This window comes from Mustela erminea, chromosome 5 (assembly GCF_009829155.1).
Source record: "Mustela erminea isolate mMusErm1 chromosome 5, mMusErm1.Pri, whole genome shotgun sequence".
NCBI lineage: Eukaryota > Metazoa > Chordata > Mammalia > Carnivora > Mustelidae > Mustela > Mustela erminea.
Genome location: NC_045618.1, coordinates 45,967,275 through 45,989,543, shown reverse-complemented (window position 1 = coordinate 45,989,543; position 22,269 = coordinate 45,967,275). Strand labels below are relative to the sequence as shown.

Sequence of the window (22,269 nt, the reverse complement as noted above, 5' to 3'; positions counted from 1 at the left end):
GTAGGCTCCCCATGAGCTCCGTGGTGGCTGATTCCTGAGGGGAGTTTTGCTGGAAGCTGGAGTACGTGGGTATGAAGGTCAGGGAAACCGTGTAGAGTTGAGACCCCAGACTGCCCCGAACCCAGTCAGAATGCCTGCAGCGGCCCCAGTTTTGTGATTTGGAGCCTCGGTTTCATCTGTGAAGTGGTGGTTTGGAATCCTTTCCAGCTCTTGGAGCTGGAGGGTTGGCGCAATGTCCTCATGGCGTTGCTGTTTGTCTTTTTTGTCTACGCCCCGCCCCCCCACCCCATACCCTTCATAGCTTCGCTCCAAGCTGTGCCTAGAAAGGGAGGACAGAAGCGGCCCCAGAGGCTTCAGCTGTAGGGTTTCATTCCAGTCTTGTTCTGAGCAAAACTGTTCAAACTGCCCTGCTGTGGCTGCCCTGGTCTCCCTCTCTCCTCCTTGCCTCACCTTTTCTGAATCCCAGCCCTGCACTGGGGGATTCGGGTCTAAGGTGTTCTGATGCGTGTGTCAGCTGTTAGAGGCTATGGGGTGATGCATCCCCAGCGGGTATCTGCACATGAGGGGAGAATACGCCCCCAGGTGTTGTGCAGGAGGAGGAGGAGCCTGGCAGGGTGACAGGGACCCCGGAGGGAGGTCTGTGTCCACACCAGCATGGCAGCCTGAGGAGGGGTGGATGCTTTCCTGCATGTACCCCTCACCTCCCTGCGGTATTTGGACCAGCGAGGCATCACTTCCCAGCCCAAAGCATCCCCTAGTGCTGGTGGGGAGCTGCTCCAAACCCCCGCCTCCCACCTCCAGGGCCACACTGATGCCTGACCTACTTCTGCTGTGTCAGGAACCACTGGGTCTTCCTGAGGTGGTGAATTATTTAGCTGGGGCGCTGGGCCTTTCTGAGAGGGGCTAGGAAAGCTGCTCCATAATTTAAAGGCCCCTGCTCCTCTGGCTTCCCTGGGGGGCCTCCTTCACGCCTTGCTGAGCAGGGCCCAGGCCTGGGTCTGAGAGGAGGAGCCAGGAAAGAAAGGGGCCCCCGAGGCCATCCAAGAGGAGCTCTCCAGCTGGACTGGGGCCTTTCCTCAGGGTGCGAGGCCTTCGCAGAAAGTCATGTCTGGACTGAACTGTGAAGCTGTGAAGTTAAAATCTTTCTGGCAAGGACAGTAAGACAGGTCAGAAGCAGCAGACCTGCCACCCATGCTGGACTTCTTTCAAAAAGCACCTTATTCCTTCCCAGAGGGGTTTAATCCTGATCTTTTACAGGCAAAAGGCTTCTTTCCTTTCTGAAAGTATTTTAGGCATCTGGGAACAGCCAGGGTTCTTTTGCTCCTTCCCAGCAGCACCAATATCATGTCCGTGGCAGAGGAGGCCTCTTCACAAGGGCGCGCACCTCCCACTCTCCTTCACACACGAGGGAGGCCTGTGTAAATGGATGCTTGTCCAGGCACTTGGGAACCTGGGCTACTCCCCATGCCTGGCCTGAAGCTGGCTCTGGATTTCCTGGGCAAAAAGATGGTACTTGGCCATTCTTCGGCATTGCTGCCTAAACAGTCCTTTTAGAGATGTGTCCTAATTTGGAGAGAGCAGGTTCCTTGGACCGCCTTTGGAACTTCTAGACTGTGTGGCCTGACATTGAGCTTCTTTGAGAATTAGCACAGGATGAAGCCTTATTAGGCTCCATGGGGTCCTGGAAGTCTCAGGAGGGAAGGGGACACACCGGTCCCTTGCCCTTCCCACCCTGCCCGGCCTGTGATGCATGTGCCTGGCCAACTCCATTTTTCGAGGTCTGGAATAAAGCTTTTTGATCTTGAGGAACTCTCTGTCAGAATGCAAATGTCCCTGAAAAATAGGGCAAAGCCCCTCAGAATAGAATTAGGGAAAGTACCAGAAGGGAACCCTGGAAGGGAGAAGTAAACATGGAGGAAGAAAGACTTTCCTACAAGGTGTCAGGAGAAAGAAGAAAAAATGTCTCCACCCAGCTACCTATTTCTCTTCCCCACCTACCTTTCCTTCCATGCAAGGCCTCCCCCCACCCGCAGTCATGGGCTACCTCCAGGAAAGCAGACACTGTTCCCTGACGTTTTCCTTCAGGAACAGAGGAGGGGATGTAGGAGCTGAGGGCCCACCCCTGTGAGTGGGGAGAGGCTGGGCAGATCGCTGTCCTGGCAGTGTTCCAGAGCTGACAGGAAAGGGGCCTAAGCTCCTGAAGCCTTTCCCCTGGGTCTCCTTGACCATCACCCAGCCCACCCACATTCTGCTCAGTGCAGACAACATCCACAGGCTCCCCCATTCTCGGGCCCCTGAATAGGTTGAGTGAGTGGGAGCCTCTGCTGGCATTGGGAGGGAGGTCAGGTGCCCCTTAGCCATGGTCTTCACGACCTTAGAGCAAACCACAGTGCCTGGTTTTCCGAGGGGTCCTTGACCGTCAGAATCAGAATATTAGCACAGAGAGTATTTAGTCCAGTCTCCCATTTTATAGATGAGGAAACAAGCATGAGAGATGAAGTGGTTTTCTCTTAGGGTTATAAAAACAACAGCTAAGAACATGCTTCACTCCTGTCTCCTGACTCCCAGCCCAGCTCCTTCCACCACCCACATGGCCATTCCAGAAAAACACACACACACACACACACACCCCTTTAGCAGCAGAGAAGCAGCAGCCCCAGGATGGCCATGGGCTTGGAAGTCTATCCTAGCAGTTCCAGAGGCCAGGACTAGAGCTCAGGTTTCTTGTCATGCCACGCTCTGCTTTCTGCCCAGGTGTCTTGGTCTTGGTATGGCCTAATCTCCTTCTAGGATACTGGGTGCTGCTCCTGGATTAAGGGACACAGAGGCCCATCTACCTTCAGCCCAGCTCTGTGCTGTCTCTCTTTTAACCTAAGGGGTAAGATTGTTGAGTCTGTAGGACCCCTCTGGCTTCTGGCTTATGCAAGAACCAAGATGGTGTATTTCCTTTTAACACATTTTAGTAAGATGAGTCTCAGATAGGAATGGTGGTTGTATCATTCCGTGAAAACCCATTGCCTTTCTCTCAGTATTAGGAGTGTTGATGATTACAGAAGAATGTGCCTAATGCCTAGGAGGTACTCAGTGACACGGCTCTGATTATCTTTAGAAAAACACCTGTTCTGGGGCAACTCTGTGGCTCAGTGGGTTGAGCCTCTGCCTTTGGCTCAGGTTGTGGACTCAGGGTCCTGGGATCAAGCCCCATATTGGGCTCTCTGCTCAGTGGGGAGCCTGCTTCCCCCTCTCTCTCTGCCTACTTGTGATCTCTCTCTTTATATCTCTTTATAAATAAATAAAATTTTTGGGGGGAAAAAAAAAGAAAAACACCTCTTTTCTTTCTCTCGTCCTGAACAAGTAGTGAAACCGAGGTGATTTTTTTTAATAGGTTTTATTTAGTTGTTTGTCAGAGAGAGAGTGCAAGCAGGGGGAGCGGCAGGCAGTGGGAGAAGAAGGCTCCCTGAGGGAGCCCTGTGTGGGGCTCCATCCCAGGACCCTGGGATCATGACCTGAGCTGAAGGCAGACGCTTAATTGACTGAGCCACCCAGGCATCCCTGAAGTGATTCTAATTTATGCATTCCTTGGTTATTTTCCCAGTGGATCAAGGGTTCTAAAAAGGTTTTTAACCACACGTTCTACCTGGAGGAGTGGTGGAGGAAGGAGAGGGCAGAGGCTTAGGAATCCCAGCCGACATCTGGGAGCCTCCAGAGCTGGCTTGTAGGATCTGAGAGTTCCGACGACAGCAGTGGTTATACCAACAGTGATAGTCACTTACTCCTTTACAGCTGACAAACATTTTCACACACAGCATCTCTGGTGATCCTCAGAAAAGCCCTGTGAGATAAGCAAGAAAGGCATTATTATCTACATTTTGCAGCTATGGAAATGGAAGTTAGAAGGGCCCCACAGAGGGGGGCCTGGGTGGCTCAGCTGGTTGAGCATCTGACTCTTATTTTGGCTCAGGGCATGATCTCAGGGTCCTGGGATCGAGCCCCACATCAGGGTTCTGCGCCTAGTGAGGGGTCTGCTTCTCTCCCTCTCATTCTACCCCTCTCCCTGCTTTCTCTGTCTCAAATGAACAAATAAATCTAAAGAAAAAAGGGGGGCCCACAGAAAGCAAAAGGCTCGAGACCCGGTTTTCTGACACATCTGTCGGAAGTTAAATGTTTCCCTGTAATTCTGGGCCACAGGGTCTCAAAACGGCCAGGGCTCCTGGGAGACTGGGAGAATCTCATGGAAACTGAAAGAGCCCACTAGGGCACGAAGAAGAACCAGCAGTTACCCACACCTTTCTAGTTACCTGGTTAAGAGGCTAACCAAACAAACAAACAAGAAGCAAAGGCTCCAACCATTATTGTATGTGTGAGGGAAAAACCCCTGGATAAGGGTGATCAGAACTCAGAAGTCTGAAGGTAGACGTGTTTCCTGATTTGGCTAGAGCGGGGTCATATGTATGTTTGTAGCGACTCCTCATACCCGACTTGGATGATCTTGTTAACATTTTATAAGCAGTTGCATCTTCGCAATGCTGCCTGAATGAGTAGTTTTTATCACTCAAGATGAATCACTGGAGTTTGTGGCTTTCAATACCTTAAAATCACGGGGCTAGGAGAGAAGGCAGGAGCTATGCCCACAGCCTATAGTCACGAAGCACTCCTGTCTCAGATTTTTGCAGTTGCTCTGGGATGTGATCTGGGGAATAACTGTCTCCATTTCATGGACAGGAAGTTTAAGTCTGGAGAGGTGCCAGGGTTGTATTTGGCTCTCATCACTGGCGGGGGGGGGGGGGGGGGACAACACCCTCTAACCCATTCATTTTCTCTGCATTCATCCTTCCTTGCCACTGACTCTTGTTGGACGTTTATTCCCTGTGTAGCCTGTGTCTGGTGCTCAGGTGGAGGATAAAGTTCCTATTCTGGGGATGCAGCTGTAGATCTGGGCCATGGATCAACTTAAGTGCATAGAAATCAGGTGGGCAAGATTTAGAAATGGGCGGTTCCAGGGCACCTGGGTGGCTCAGTTGGTTAAGTATCTAACTCTTGAATTCCTCTTGGGTCGTGATCTCAGGGTTGTGAGATGGGCTGGAACTTGCTTAAGTCCCTCTCTCCCTCTCCCTCTCCCTCTGCCCTCCCCTGCCCCCAAATAAAGAAGTCAGTGGTTCCAGATGGCTCCCCCTGCCCCATGCCACCCTCCTGTTCTCCACCTCTGCTCCCCTGAGTCCAGACCCTGCTCTGGAGCCATGTTTTGTGGTTCCGTTCTTAGCTTCTCAGAACAGCTACATGGGTGGTTTAAGATGTGGGCGTGGAGGGAGATGCCCCCATTTCCCACCCCAGGGTGACTCCTCTGCTTCCGGAGCAGGACACCATAGACGGTCAGCCCCTGGTAAAGGCAACCTGTCCTACTAGAGGCTTCTCAGCTGTACCAGTTTTTCTTTCAAGGCCCAGGTTCTCATTCTGGAACTGATGGAGTGTGCCTGTTGGAAAGAGGCTTGGGTTTCAGGAAAGAGATGGAGAGAGAGAAACCATGAAGAGGATTTCCCCCCAAAATCAATTCCCCCCAATTTTTTTTTACATGTGCTATTCGTGGATGTGTATATTTATTTTTTAAGGTTTTTATTTATTTTTTAAAGATTTTGTTTATGTATTTGACAGAGGGAAAGAGCACAAGCAGGGGGAGGGGCAAAGGGAGAGGGAGAAGCAGACTCCCCACTGAGCAAGGAACCCAACTTGGGCTCCATCCCTGGGATCATGACCTGAGCTTAAGGTAGACATTTTACTGAGTGAGCCACCGAGGCGCCGCATTATTTTTTTAAGTAGTTTCTACACCAAACACAGGGCTTGAACTCATGACCCCGGGATCAAGAGTCACATGCTTTTCTGATTAAGCCAGCCAGGTGCCCCTATGGACATATATATTTAAATCTTTCGGGGTGCCTGGATGGTTCAGTCAGTTAAGCTGCTGCCTTTGGCTCAGGTCATGATCCCAGGTCCTGGGATCGAGCCCCACATTCTGCTCCTTGCTCAGTGGGGAGCCTACTACCCCCTCTCCCTCTGCCTGCTGCTCCTCCTGCTTGTGATCTATCTCTCTGTCAAATAAATAAATGACATCTTTTAAAAAAAAAAATCTCTCCTGTCCACAGCCACAGATGCCCAATACCATTTTCACAGTTTCAAAGGACTTTCTTTCCTGATTCTCTAGAGCCTACAGGCTGATTGTCAAACTCAGGCATTCAGGACCCATCTCAGTCTGGCTTCTGGCCCTTTCTTTACTGTGCATTCAAGTCAAGACATTTGCTGACCACTGTGCAGGTGCTGAGATACTCAAAGAGAGAAGTTTTCCCCTCTGAAATTGAGGTAACTTGGGGTCTCAGTGTGACCTCACCCTAGGTCTCATCTCCTGATATATCTCCCAGCATGCTCTGGGACCCCAACGAGTCCCTTTCTCGGTCTTTGGCTCTTTTCTTGTCCTCCCCCCTCCACATCCTCCATTGCCTCCTTGTCCTATGACCACTTGTGTTTACATCTCAGGAGTCTTGTCTTGGCCCAGTGGTTCCTGAGGCGACGTTTCTGCTCACCTAACACAGCCTGATACGCCGGTGACCCTCTGATGAGGCCTCCCTCTTCTCAGGGGCCAGGTGGGTGGAGTGAGGCTCTGGCGCCCTCTTGTGGTCAAAAGTGTCCATAAGCCTCGCCCAGATATCTTTTGGTATCCCAGGAGGAACTCTGCCTGGGGCTACTTCCGGGTCCATTTGTTCTAGGTTGCCTCTGTTCTGGCTAATTCCCTCAAAGTTAGAGTCGGTGGGCAATCACAAATATTTAGGGAACATTGTTAACATTGGGCCACCTGGCTGGCTCAGTACACAGACCTAGGGACTCTTGATCATGTTGGGAATAGTTAAGTTTACTTAAATAAATAAGGGGCCCCTGGGTGGCTCAGTCGTTAAGCATCTGCCTCTCCTACTCCCCCTGCTTGTGTTCCCTCTCTCACTGTCTCTCTCTAATAAATAAATAAAATCTTTAAAAGTTTTAAATTAAAAAAATACATTTAGGGAGCACCTACTGGATTTGTACATAGTTTGTATTGTAGGTAGCCAGTTGTTGTGCTGGAATTGGAGATATGAAAGTAAATATTAGGTCCTGAGAAATTTAATCCAGTCCCTTGCTTGCGTTCACAGACGGAGAAGCATTGACTCTAAGAGGCAAAGAGATGTGCCCCAATTCACTCAGTTATGTAAAATGACATAACACAGGTGTGCTGACTCACTGTTTCACAAAAGATCAAGTCAGTTACCTGTAAGCCCTTCTGGTTGATGGATTAAACTCCTAGATGTCCATAGTAATGTGTCAGGAATGGCACCAAGCTTTCACTGGTATTTTCAGAGTTTACGTGTTTAATTTCTCATGTCTGGGAATGGCTCAGATTTGGACAGCTTCTTTTCAGAGCACTATTCCCAAATGTCTCTGTATCAGCACTGCCAGGTGTTGATATCTGTGTAAGCCTAACTGGTCTCTGCCCATGCTGGAAGTTTCTTTAGGGCACAGGTCATGCCATCATCACTCACCAGTATAGTCTAGGGCACCTCCTGGTGCCTAACACATGTCTGCTAAGTGGCTACTTCACTTCTGAGATGATATTGCAGGCAATATCTGCATGTCTCTTCGGACATGTGTCCTCAAGAGAATGCTACTTCAACAGACCGTTTCCGCTCTGTAAAAGCAGTTGGAACTGTGGGACGGTGCAATGGGCTGCCTTCATAGGCAATGATTTTCTTGTCCCCAAAGGTCTTCAGATATAAGCTAGATGCTGCTTAGTGGGGATATTCTGGTAGCAAGTCACAAACTGGATGACTGGTTGGCCCCATCCTGGTATTTTTTGATCCTGCTCTCCATCATGAAATATCCACCTTAGTCAGGAGTTGCAGACTCCCAGCCTGCAGGGTAAGGGGGTGGCACTGAGGGAGGTGGCCTGGGTGTCTTGGGGGCAGGAAAGCTCAGGCCTGTTGAAAGGGACAGTGCTTCTGGGCCCCAGCCAGTGGCAGCTCAGCAGGATTGTGGCCTCGCATGGCTTGATGTTTTGATCTTTCAAGAGAAATCGGACATTCAGATTTTAATGGGCAAATTGGATTCATGACTTCGGTTGTTGGCAACTAACCCCCAAATTAAAAACTGTTGCATGTACTTAACCATGCCCGTGTGTTGTTGGTTTGCAACTCAAAGATTTTTTCTAGTTTTCACTTTGTGCACTAAGCCCAGGGACAAAAATTCCCCCCAAGTGCTCAGTTGCACTCAACCCATGTGTATGGCCCCTCCTCTGCCTCCTTTGTTCATTTACTTTTCTACAGAAGCAATTTTGGCCATTCTCATCATCATCACCTACGTCAATCCCAGATCTCCCCGGTGAGAACTCGGCTTCCTGGTGACGGGAAGCTGTATCGGCAATGCCTCGAGAGGCCACTAGGGGGCAGGGTCGGGTGCAGAGAACATTTGGTTTTGACGAGCGGAATCGTGAGGTTTGTAATTATCCTTTGCCATTGTTGCCGATTTCAGCCCTGAATCCAGGTTTTTGGAGTTCAGGAAGGCATCTGGGTCGGTCCCTGAGGGTTCAGTGTGGCTCGCCATTTCCCTGCATCACTTCTGGAGTGCAAATTTCTACCTGGACTCCCTGTCCCTGACCCACCAACCGCCTTGCAGGTCCTGTAACCACCCAGCATTCCCTGATGTCAGGTGGATCCGCCTAAACCCATTTCCCACAGAACTTTCGAGAGCCTTCAATGGCTCATCATTACACACAGCTTTTCAGAAGGGTAGTGGCAAGCCGCTGGTCCCTGTTAAGTGAAAGGGAGTGGGATGGGAGGAGCTTTGACTTAAGACATCTTAAAGTGTGATCCTGGGGGCAAGCTTTGCTGTTACGACTGCAGAAAGGAGGAGGTGGAAGCACATGGAGAAAAATGACCAATTCAGCCGTCAGGTAGACCTCATAACTTCTAACTGTCCTTGCTAGATGGTGGGGGGAGAGAAAAAACGTAAAATATGGTTTCCATCCTTAAAGAAACTATAGCTTGTTAGGAAAACATGAAACACGTGTATAAAAATGTTAGGAAAACATGAAACACGTGTATAAAAATGTAACTAACTCCGCAGCTTCCAGACAGCTAGTACAGGCAATGATGCCAGCAGGAACTTGGAGAGGGCCCTGGATCTAAATGGAAGGCTTCGCCAAAGCCGTAGTGGTCTCCACACTTGAGTATGTGTATCCCAGAGGTACACAGAGGCTTCTTGTAAGGGCCAGTGGCAGGGTTGTGTTGAAGGGAATCAATTTCCAGACCGCCATCGTCGAGGAAGACTAGTCTGCACTTCTGAATGCCTTGCCTCACTTCTCTTCATTTCCACAACTTCTTGCCTGGCATTTTAGGAAAGAAAAGTGTATTATCCATCAGTGCTGCTCACCCATAGTCCCTGTTCTCCTCCAGGTACTTTCCCACCTTTTAGAAGTCAGATTTTGGGGCGCCTGGGTGGCGTGGTCAGTTGGGCCTCTGACTCTTGGTTTCAGCTCAGGTTATGATCTCAGGGTCCTAGGATCGAGCGGGGTTTCTGTTTGAGTTTGCTCTCCCTTTCCCTCTGCCCCTCCTGCTCTATGCCCTCTCTCTCTCTCTCTCTCTAAAAATAAAGAAGTAAATCTTCTAAAAAAAAAAAAAAAGTCAGGTGTGGCCATGTGACTTGCTTTGGCCAATATGGGTCTTCTGGGTGAATGCATTTTGGAGCCCATGTGATTCTCCCTCTTACCTTCTCTCTGCCCTGGTGACTGACTGATGACATTTCAGACGGTGGCATCGGGATCCCTGAGTGACGGTGGCATGGACCAGAACTCCCAGCTGACCTGCAACGGACGCATATCGTGAGTTGGGGGGAAGAATCTTTGTGGGTTAAAAGCAATTGAGATTTTGAGGTTGCTTGTTACTATCACCTAATTTAACCTATGCTGTTATATATAGGACTCCTGTCTTCCCCATCCAAACTCTTATTTTGGTGTGTTGCCTTGGTGTGTAAAAGTCTCTGGGGCTCCACGGAAACAATTTAAAATAGTGGTTTCCATATTGAGAAAGCGAATGACTCAGGATGTCTGGGCAATAAGTCATTTCGCAAATCAAAGATTTCCCAATATTTTGCTTTCAACCATTGAGGGAGGTGAAGCAAATTCAGTTGTTACTGGTTGGATGATTAGGTGGTATTGAGTAACTCTGCTTGAACTTCTTCCATTCCAGGTACTTATTTATGTGAATGAGATTTCTCAGTATTATCATTTACAAAAATAGGATGTAGGGATAAAATTGATGTTGATCGCTGTCACATTCTAGCATGTATATAAGTATTTCAATATGAGTTGTATTTCTTATAAAATTTTACTCCCTGGGGCACCTGGCTGGCTCAGTTGGTAAAGCATGCAACTTTTGATCTCCTGGGCTTGGTTGTGAGTTCGAGCCCCACGCTGGGGGTAGAGTTTACTTAAAAAATATTTTTTACTCCTTATATCTAATAATGCTCTATCAACGTTTGAATATATTTATGTCATTTTGATAAACAGCAAACGAATTATAACTATAATGATAAGTCAGTCCAGAAGAAAAATTTAAGGGGCTCCTGGGTGGCTCAGTGGGTTAAGCCTCTGCCTTTGGCTCAGGTCATGGTCCTGGGATCTTGGGATCGAGCCCCACATTGGGCTCTCTGCTCAGCAGGGAGCCTGCTTCCTCCTCTCTCTCTCTGCCTGCCTCTCTGCCTACTTGTGATCTCTGTCTGTCAAATAAATAAATAAATAATCTTTAAAACAAAACCAAAAAAAAAAAAAAAAAAGAAAAGAAAAATTTAAACTCTGCAGCCTTATGGCCACAAAAAAATAGAATATAATTTTAATTATGTATATATAAATATACATATGTATTATATATATATTTATGGTAGAGAAGTATTGTTTGATGATCAATAAAAGATTTTCAAGCATAAACTATATACTCCATTAGGATAGCATTATGTAGGAGAAGTAGAAAGAAAATGCATTCAAGGAGAAAACGCAGTGATGTAAATTTTCCTCTATTAAAGAAGAGCTTACTTAAGTATTTTGCAAATGGTTGATGATGAGTATCAAATCACTGTGATTCCAGTTTAATTTTTATATATATTTTTTAAAGATTTTATTTACTTATTTGACAAACAGAGAATCACAAGTAGGCAGAGAGGCAGGCAGAGAGAGAGAGAGGAGGAAGCAGGCTCCCTGCAGAGCAGAGAGCCTGATGTGGGGCTCGATTCCAGGACCCTGGGATCATGACCTGAGCAGAAGGCAGAGGCTTTAACCCACTAAGCCACCCAGGCGCCCCTCCAGTTTAATTTTTAAATGTCATTATGGGGACACCTGGGTGGCTCAATTAAGTGTCTGCCTTCGGCTCAGGACATGATCCTGGAGTCCCAGGATCGAGCCCCACATTGGGCTCCTTGCTCAGTGGGAAGCCTGCTTCTCCCTCTCTCAGTCTCCCCACTTGTGTTCCCTCTCTTGCTGTGTCTTTCTCTGTCAAATAAATAAAATCTTTAAAAAAAATAAATAAATATAAATGTCAGTATGTCTATTATGCCAGAAATCATATCCTTTGCAACTGCGGTTGACCCTTAAACAACACGGGTTTGAATTGTGGGGGGTCCACTTATACATGGATTTTTTTAAAGATTTTATTTTAATTTAATTTAACCTTTTTTTAAAAAAGATTTTATTTATTTATTTGACAGACAGAGGTCACAAGCAGGCAGAGAGGCAGGCAGAGAGAGAAGGGGAAGCAGGCTCCCCGCCAAGCAGAGAGCCTGATACGGGGCTCGATCCCAGGACCCTGGGATCATGACCCGAGCCGAAGGCAGAGGCTCTAACCCATTGAGCCACCCAAGCGCCCCAATCTTATTTTTATTTTATTTTATTTAAAAAAAAATTTTTTTAAGATTTTATTTATTTTATTTGACAGATAGAGATCACAAGTAGGCAGAGAGGCAGGCAGAGAGAGAGGGAGGAGGAAGCAGGCTCCCTGCCGAGCAGAGAACCTGATGTGGGGCTCAATCCCAAGACCCTGGGATCATGACCTGAGCCGAAGGCAGAGGCTTTAACCCACTGAGCCACCCACGCACCCCCCTAATCTTATTTTTAAAAAATACTTATTTGAGAGAGAGTATGAGCAGAGGGAAGGGGAGAGGGAGAAGCAGACCCAGAACCCCGAGATCATGACCTGAGCTGAAGGTAGATGCTTAACTGACTGAGCCACCCAGGTGCCCCAAGATCTTAAAGTAATCTCTGCACCCAACATGGGGCTCAAACTCACAACCCTAAGATCAAGAGTTGGATGCTGAGCCAGCCAGGCATTCCTGGATTTTTTTTTTATATAAATACAGTACAGTACTGTAAATGTATTTTCTCTTCCTAATGGTTTTTTAGTAACATGTTCTTTTCTCTCGCTTACTTTACTGTAAGAATATAGTATATATTATGTATAATATATGAAATATGTGTTACTAGACTATGTTAATTGGTACAGTGCCCAATCAACAGTAGGCTATTAGTAGTTAAGTTTGGGGAAGCAAGAAGTTCTACATGGGTTTTTGACTGCAGGACTTGACATCCCTAACCCCCGCATTGTTCAAGGGTCAACTGTATTTAAACCTAGTTGAAAAAAAATTTTTTTTTTTAAAAGATTGTGTTTATTTGAGAGAGAGAGAGAGAGAGCATGAGAGGAGAGAGATCAGCGGGAGAAGCAGACGAGCAGGGAGCCCGATGTGGAACTCGATCCCGGGACTCCAGGATCATGACCTGAGCCTCAGGCAGTTGTTTAACCAACTGAGCCACCCAGGCACCCAAAAAAATTCTTTTAATTTCAAGAGAATGCATAGTTCATGGAGAGAAGTATGAAATACAATTTGGGGTGAGGCTAACAGTTACCAGACTAAGGCATCTCTGCCTCTTAATTTTAATTATGTAAGTTACATGTAATTGTAATCTCCTTGTAAAATAGTCAAGCTTTAGGGATAGGCTTGGGACCATCACCTCCATTTCTGGTCCCCTCCCTGCCTCCCCAGCGATGACTTTGGCTTTCAGTTTGGTGTTCCCTCCTTCCACTGGTTTCCATGCATTCACACACACAGGTTGCTTCATGAGAGGGCACGCAGGGGAAGGAATTTTAACTTTATCACATGATGAAGCAGTCAGGGGCTGGGGGATAGGCTGTGATCGCTTCAGTATATGACTTTTTTACGGCTGATGACTGGAGTTTGCTCACTGGGAAAAGGAGAATTGTGATTTGGGAGTGAGGGAAGGAGTGGGGTTAGTTTTGGCACAAAGCCAGTGACAGTATTGTCAGAGGATGGCATTAAGTATCATGTCACTGGGAAGTGGAGGGAATGATACGGAAGAGGTGGTGGGAGGACACCAGGTCTCACCTTTATTTGCCCTCATGGATTCTTTTTTTTTTTTTTTTTTAATATTTTATTTATTTATTTATTTATTTATTTTTAAGATTTTTTCTTTATTTATCTGACAGAGATCACAAGTAGGCAGAGGGGCAGACAGAGAGAGAGGAGGAAGAAGGCTCCCTGCAGAGCAGAGAGCCCGATGTGGGGCTCGATCCCAAGACCCTGGGATCATGACCTGAGCCGAAGGCAGAGGCTTAACCCACTGAGCCACCCAGGCGCCCACCCTCCTGGTTTCTTTTACGTCCTCACTTTTCATAGAGAAAAGGGCCCGGAAAACAATGGAATGATCACACAAGTGTGATGAGCTTCAATGTTCAGGGAAATGGGGGACGGTAGGGACTATGGCAAAATGGACAACAGCCCAAGCTCTTTCGACAGGAATTGTCCTTACTCAACCCACTCAGTGCTATCTGGAGGAAATATGGCATCAGTGCTAGCCATATCTTCTTCAAGAGACTGTAGAAATTGGGACTTTTTTGTGTGAAATCTCTCAGTATTGGTTCAAAAATTTCTTAAGTGCTGTGCTGGCCAAACAAGGCATGTGTTTGCAGGATGCATTTGACCTGTGCCTGCTAGTTTGTGATCTTTGTTTTAAGGCTTCTTGCCTAAAGGCAGAGTACTGGACCATCATGTAATCTCTTATCTCTTGGCATGCTGCCCGGCTCTAAGATCTGCGGTTCTGAGGGTCTCTAGGCTTCTTAGAGAGATGCTGTGGGAATGGTTGACTTAACTGCTAATGTCTGGTTCCCACCTGCTGTCCAACATCTAGCTGGTAATAGAGCTCTGCCAGGAGGTTGGGAGCTCCGCAGAAGATTCCAGAAGCATCCTCATAAATCCAGGGAATTGAGCCAAGGTAGATTCACTAGAAGTTAAGACTCCTCCAGGGGGTTGGTCCTAAAGCCTCCAGTGTCCTCCTCTCAGGCGTTGGGGCAGGTTTTGTGCCTCCCACAGGGCAAAGCCCAGTGGGAATATAGACTGGTGACTGTTTCTCAAAGGGTTTTGTCCTGTGACTAAATCCAAGCAAGGCAGTCAGACATAAATGAAAAAGACCGTTCCTGTGTGTGTGTGCGCACACACACACACACTCTCTCTCTTTCTCTCTCTGTCCCCAGCACTCCCAAGACCTTTTCCCACACAGTCCCACGGCTGCCGGAAGGGCAGCTGGTCGTGGGAACAGACTTGAGGTCCCCTCCCCCGTGGAAGCTCCACCCTGCTCCATTTACTCCCAGCCCTGCGATCCTGGTTCCCTCCACCCGGCTTACTACTTCCACGGAAGGAAATAGCTGAACAATGCAGCAGATCAGAGACTGGGCACTGGGCCAAGGGCCCTGGGCTCCAAGCTCTGGCTGCTCTACTCCCACTGCACTCCCCTCCCTCTCCCTAAGTGTCACCTAAGGTTGCCTTCCTCAGACCTTCCTCTCGACCTTCTCACCATCCCTAGGAAACTTCAGATGGCTAACAGGACCTTTGGCCCCTTTCCTGGACTTGCTCCTTCCCCATTGTGGGGTAGCCAGTGATGTCCCTACTTCCTCTGAAGTATGATTCCTAGTATGAGGGCCAGAAGCTCGGCTTTGATGGAGATTTTGGCCAGTGGGATTGGGCGGGAAGGAAGGGTTATTTTTCCTGAAGTTGAACTCCAGAGGTGAAAGCAAGTCCTGAGAATGGAGAGAGTGCTGGAACAAGTGCCCCTGGAGCTCTCAGTCTGTCTTCCAGAAAGAGCCATCTCAGTGGGGCAGGAGGGGATGCATGTGCTTCCAGGCCTGGCGGGGTGAGGGGGGGCATTCTGAGAATGGAATCGCTAGGAATCGCTAGTCATTTCCAGTTTCTTGCGGCTGGGAAGGTGGTGGGAACCACTACTTTTGTTTTTCCTGTTGGTCTAAAATCCTATTCTGTTTGGATCCGGAACCCCGTGCCCCAGGCAGTTCTGCCTCTTGCTCATTCTTGGTTCTGGTGCTTTCTAATGGCCTCGCCTTCCGCCAGGCATTTCCTGCCCTGGGAGCCAAGGGGCAGGGTTCCTCACAAATTTTTGCCACCTCTAATAGCCAAGCCAGTCTCCCCTCTCTTCCTCAGATCAGGATTCAGGGAGTAGGGAGTGGGTTGGAAGCTGGAGTCTATGAAGGGAGCTCACTGGATAAGTGACAAGAGGCCCATCCTCAGACGCTTTGTCCTGCCACACCCCAGGTGGTGCCAGGACATGGGTGAGAGAAGTCTTCAATCCTAGTCTCTTTCCCTTGACATTTGTTCCCCCCTTCAGTGATTCTGTCCCTGTGTAGCTTGGCCGTATGCGAGGGGGCTGCTTGGAAGCCTAAAGTCTTGACAGCTGGAAAGAGTGCTCACAAGCCCACTCCCAAACTCAGAATATAGCTGAGAAGCTCAGGCACAGAGCTCAAGTGCCTTGCCCAAGATCAACAACCAGTAAAAGGGGCAGAACTGGGACTCTCGGGTTTTCTGACTCTTAGGCAATGTCTTTCTGTAACTTTCTAGTTTCCAAAGGCTGTGCTGGCATAACCCTGTGGGGGGGTGCCGTGCCGGGGGGAACAGAAGAAAAAGTGTCATCCACTTGGTGTCCTAATCTTCTTGCTTGAGCCTTTTAAAACCCTTATTTTTGTCTTCTTTTTTAATACCTCAGGCTCTATTTTCACCTTGAAAAAGTGGTATTTGAATTGTCTTTTGTTCTTAGCAAAAGAGCTGATGCTAATTCTTCTCAACTCCTGCACTCAGAGGCTGAGCAACCCACTTCTGCACTAATTATGCCAGCTGCGTTTGCTTCCAGTTGTTTCGTAAATGTTGAGTCCCGTCTCTCCAACTCAGCTGCAAGCTTTCCCTCTTCACAAAATACTCACCGAATTTTATCACAGTAGCAAAATAACCATCAAGTGCCTACTACAGCCCGAGCTCTTTGCTTCTCACCCTGAAAGAGCGTCCGGTCTAAATAAAAGGGCACAAGACACTGTGAGGAAACAGCAGACTAATGATGGCAGGTGTGACGGTTGCTGTGAAGGGAATGCTCAGGGCTCGCTGAGGAGGTGGCATTTCAGGTCAAATCTCCAGGAGGGGAAACCAGCCTTGTGAAGATCTGGTGAAAACGTGGTCTGGGCCAAAGGCAGAGTGGGAATAAGTGCTCTGAGCTCGTCATGTTTGAGACTGAAAAGGAGACAGAGTTGCTCTAGGAAGGAGAAGGGTGTGGGAAGCAGCTGGAGGGGATTGAAGGCTGAGGTCCATAGAGTCTTGTACGGAGGAGAGGTGAGGAATTTAGATGTTATTACAAGTGAGTTAGGAAGCCACTGGAGGGTTTAAAGTACAGGAACAACATGATCTGTATTCTGATTTTATCTATCTATTAATCTATCTTTTGGGGAATAAATAGCTAGTTTATTTTTCTCTCAGCAGGAGTAAGCTCATTTCTGGCACACAATAGGTACTTGTGTTTGGGCTCAACATGATTTCTTTTTTATTACTATTATTGTGTTCTAATAGCCAACAGATGGTACATCCTAAGTTTTTGTTGTAGCATTCAGGGATTCATTAGTTGCGTATAACACCCAGTGCTCATTATCACACGTGCTCTCCTTGATACCCATCACCCCGTTACCCCTTCCCCCTCCCCCTTCCTTCTGCAGCCCTCCGTTTGTTTCCCAGAGTCCAAAGTCTCTCATGGTTTGTTCCTTCTCTGATTTCTTCCCATTCCGTTTTCCCTCCCTTCCCCTGTGGTCCTCTGCGCTATTCCTTATGCTCCACGTATGAGTGAAACCATATGATAACTTTCATATCATAAAGTAGGAAGACTTATTTCACTCAGCATAATCTCCTCCAGTCCCATCCATGTCAATGCAAATGGTAGGTAGGTAGTCATCCTTTCTGATGGCTGAGTAATACTCCATTGTATATATGGACCATGTATTCTTTATCCATTCATCCATTGAAGGGCATCTCGACTCCTTCCACGTTTGGCTATTGTGGAGCTTGCTGCTGTGAACATTGGGGTGCACGTGGCCCTTCTTTTCACTACGTCTGTATCTTTGGAGTAAATACCTCGTAGTATAATTGCTGAGTCATAGTGTAGCTCTATTTTTAACGTCATGAGGAATCTCCATACTGTTTTCCAGAGTGGTTGGTACCAGCTTGCATTTCCACCAGCAGTGTAAGAGGGTTCATGATTTCTGTTTGTTTGTTCAGTTTTCTGGGTTTACTGTGATGTAACTGACACACAGCACTGTACTAGCTTAATGTGTACAGTGTAAAAAGGGGCTTCCGTACATTGTGAAATGGTTGTCACAGTAAATTGAGTTCACATCTATAATCTCATAGAGATATTTAAAAAATCATGTACAAAAAAACCCCCCCAAAACAATTACAACTATATATGTATATATGATATATATATCTTATATATATATAAATCTTATATTTATATGTATTTGTTTATATATATGTTTATATATATGTTTGTTTATATATATGTTTGTTATATATATGTTTGTTTATATATATATATTTGTTTATATATATATATTTGTTGTAGGAGGGAGAGGACATCCCAAGAGTTCTCGTCACAAAGAGAGAAAAAAAATTTATATTTATATAAATAAATAAATAAATAAATAATATATTTATATAAATATAATTTTTTTTCTCTCTTTGTGACGAGAACTCTTGGGATGTCCTCTCCTTCCTACAACTTCCCATACATCCCACAGCAGTGCTGACTAGAGCCATCATTTGTACGTCACACATGTTGTATGTCACACCCCTAGTACTTCTTTATCTTGTAACTGGAAGTTGGTGCTTTTAACCACCCTCATCCAATCCCCCCCACCTACCTATATTTGTAAAATACTTAATATATTAATCATCCTGGCTGGATTGAAGGGAATTGATTGGAAGAGGGCAAGAAAGAAGACAGGAGGTCATTTGAAGCCTGCAGTGATCCGAGCAAATGATGGTGGTGGACTGGATGAGGGCAGAAGAGAAGAAGAGGCAGGACTTGTTATGATGGGCTGGATAACAAGAGAGGGGGGATGAAGGAAAGAGAAATTGTAATGACACCTAGGTAGCTGCCTGAGCAACTTAGATAGTGGTGGGGCCATTTGTGAAGATGGGTAACATGGAAAACCCTGGGGAAGCACCAGGTTGGAGGGGGCAGGTGTAATCAAGGGTTTGGGCACGTGAAGTTAGAGGCATTTAGTGGATATGTCAGATTGTCATGATTGCCATGTATCGTGTCAAATGGTCAATATATTGCTGTCCCCAAAGCACTACATGTTACATCGGGTGGACAAATCTTAAATTTATTATTTCCCTCCTCACTTCTCCATCACCCCCTTTTTGGTGAAGAAATAGATTTTTTAAAAGATTTTATTTATTTATTTGAGAGAGCGCGAGAGAGAGGGAGAGCACAGAGGGAGAGGGAGAAGCAGACTCCCCACTAAGAAGGGAACCCAATATGGGGCTCCATCCCAGGACTCCAGGATCACAACCTGGGCTGCAGACAGATGTTTAACCAAGTGAGCCACCTCAGTGCCCCAGAGAGATTCTTGTCCTTTAGAAATGCCCTAGGGCGCCTGGGTGGCTCAGTGGGTTAAGCCGCTGCCTTCGGCTTGGGTCATGATCTCGGGGTCCTGGGATCAAGTCCCGTGTCAGGCTCTCTGCTCAGCGGGGAGCCTGCTTCCCTCTCTCTCTCTCTGCCTGCCTCTCTGCCTGCTTGTGATCTCTCTCTGTCAAATAAATAAATAAAATCTTTAAAGGAAATAAAAATGCCCTACATTCAGGCTGCCTGGGTATGTCAAGTCTCCAACTCATGATTTCCCCTCAGGTCATGATCCCACAGGGTAACACAGGGTCAAGCCCTGTGTTGGCTCTGCGCTCAGTGGGGAGTCTGCTTGAAATTGTCTCTCTTCCAATCCCTCTGCCCCTCCCCCCACTACTTACACATGCTGCCTGTCTCTCTATAAAATAAACAATTTTTTTAAAAGAAATTTTCCTATTGCTTCTTAGCCTTTTGGCTAAGATCAAGTGAAAAAAAAAAAAAAATCCCTACATTCAGGATTTTGCTGATTGCACTCCTGTGGTGACATTTAACCAGTTCCTCTGTCTCCTTTCATTTTCTACAAACTCTAGAGAGAGAAAAATGCTTGCTCTGATTCAGGTTCAAGTTTTTTCAAGAATACTTCATTGGTAGTGCTGCACCCTTCCATCAGGAGGCCCCTAACCTTCAGGTGTCTTTCCTTTGTAACATTACAGATATTGGTGACCTTGATCTCAGTGAGGGTTTACAAAGTGGTGATGTTCTATTTTTTCTTCTTTTCCTATTACCTAATTGGTTATCTTGAGGCATGCTTGTAATGAAAATCAGACTGAATGCTTATTTCTTTTCTTTTTTTTTTTTTTTTTAAGATTTTATTTATTTATTTGACAGAGAGAAATCACAAGTAGATGGAGAGGCAGGCAGAGAGAGAGAGGGAGAAGGAAGCAGGCTCCCCGCTGAGCAGAGAGCCCGATGCGGGACTCGATCCCAGGACCCTGAGATCATGACCCGAGCCGAAGGCAGCAGCGTAACCCACTGAGCCACCCAGGCGCCCTGAATGCTTATTTCTTACTCTGAGTAGTTTTCAGAATAATTATCTCACATCAGCGATTTTGTTAACCTGAATGCAATTCATACAAGAAAGGCAAGTTAAATGCTTGACTTGAGTCTCTTATTTACCAGTTTTCAGAAAAATGAGTTGGTTCCTTTGAATTCTCCAAAGGTGATCAGTGAAGGTTATTTTTTTCTTTTATTTCTTTTCTCTCTCTCACTCTCTTTATTTTGCCCTTTCTTTCTTTTTGTTTTCTTTATTATTTGAGAGAGAGAGCATGAGCAGGGTGAGGGGCAGAGGCAGAGGGAGAAGCAGACTCCCCGCTTAGCAGGAAGCCCTATGTGGGGCCCCATCTCAGGACCCCATCCCAGGCAGGACCCTGAGATCACAGCCTGACCCAAAGGCAAACAAACGCTTAACCAATTGAGCCACCCAGGTGCCCCTCTTATTTATTTTTATTTTTTAAATTTCTGTTCTTTTTTCCCTTTCTTTTGAAACATCAGTAAGTACTCGTGAATTTTATCATTATAAATTAGATTTTATCAGATTTTTTCTGGAGAGCAGATTTTTATTCAGAGAGAATTGGGCCTGAATTTATATTTCTGGAACATCTTCTAGACACCGGGCTAGGTGCCTTTACATACATTATTTTATTTGATCCCCATGGTAGACTTGGAGGGCAGGCTCTGTGGTCCCCTGTTTTTCGCAGAGCAGAGACAGACCCTTCGTAGCTACGTGACTAGTCTAAAGTCATCCAGCCAGGCAGAGGCCAAGGTCAGATTCGTCTGAACCACATGGCACCATGTAGCTCTTTTGAATGAGATGCTACAGACACTGGTTCCCTAAATGGGGTCCACTGATTACTTCTCTAGTCTCCTTCGTACCTCTTCGTATCCTCATACTTACCTGTTTTTGTTCTCTTGAGGTTGTCACTGTCATACTTGTAAAAGCAGTCCCTAGGGACTAGAATACTTCTCTGCCCTATAACCTAACTCATAGTTGTCCTTTTTTAAAAATTTTTTCCAGTTTCTTTTTTTAAAGTAAGCTCTGTATCCAACATGGGCCTTGAACACACAACCCTGAGATCAAAAGTCCCATGCTATGTACTGAGCCAGCCAGGTGCCCCACTCATAGCTTTTTTTGTTGTTTTTGTTTAATACATTTAAATTATACTTACATATATAATTTTACCTCAATGCCAACTTACCACGTTATGTATATTCTTCTCAGATTGAACATTTTATTGAGATAATTGTAGAATCATAGGCAGTTGTAAGAAATAATACAGAGAGATCCCTTATACACTTTGTCCAGTTTCTTTTTTTTTTTTAAGATTTTATTTATTTGACAGAGAGAGTGAGCACAAACAGGGTAAGTGGCAGGCAGAGGCAGATAAAGAAGCAGACTTCCTGCTGAGTCAAGAGTCCAGCATGGGTCTTGATCCCAGGACCTTGGGATCATAACCTGAGCCAAAGGCAGATGCTTAACCAACTGAGCCACTCAGGTGCCCCCTACACTTTGTCCAGTTTCTTTCCAGTGGAAACATTTTGCGAAACTAACCATAGTAGAACATCACAACCAGCATGTGAACAGTGGTCTCTCTATCTTATTCAGGTTATGCCAGTTTTTCTTGTTCTTATCTGTGTGTGTGCCTGTGTGTGTTTGGTTTTATACAGTATTAGCACGTGTGTAGGTTCGGGGGGTCCACCCCTAGCGTCACCACCAGCATCCCTCTGTGTTGCCCTTTTATAACCGTGGCCCACTCCCCCACCCCATCCCAAACCACTGCCAGCCACTCATTTCTCCTCTGTTTCTAAAGTATTATTATTTTCAAATGCTATATAAGTGGAATCCTACAGCATAGAACCTTTTTCAGTCAGCATACTTCCCAAGACATTCATCCAAGTTGTTGCATTTATTAGTCAACAGGTCAGCCCTTTTTAGGGCTAACTAGTAGTCCGTGGTGGCTGGGGACGTGCCACACTGTCTTTAATCATTCACCTGCTGAAGGACATCTGGGCTCATTCTAGTTTTTCATAATAATGAATAAAGCTGCAGTGAGCATACATGTATAAGTTTTTATGTGAAGATGTTTTCATTTCTCTGGAACCAGTGCCCAAGAATGCAATTCCTGGGTTGTCTGATAGTTGCGCAGTTAGCTTTTTTCTTTTTAAGGTTTTATGTATTTGAGAGAGAGAGAAAG

General features: G+C 46.4%; 1 protein-coding gene across 1 annotated transcript in view; it reads left to right on the top strand.

Moving 5' to 3' along the window:
- The window catches only part of OAZ2 (ornithine decarboxylase antizyme 2), a 69,966-nt gene that overhangs the window by 26,978 nt on the left and 20,719 nt on the right, over nucleotides 1–22,269 (top strand). Inside the window, 1 exon segment of the mRNA XM_032342849.1 lies at nucleotides 9,819–9,892. Coding sequence (XP_032198740.1) covers nucleotides 9,819–9,892 — 74 coding nt within the window.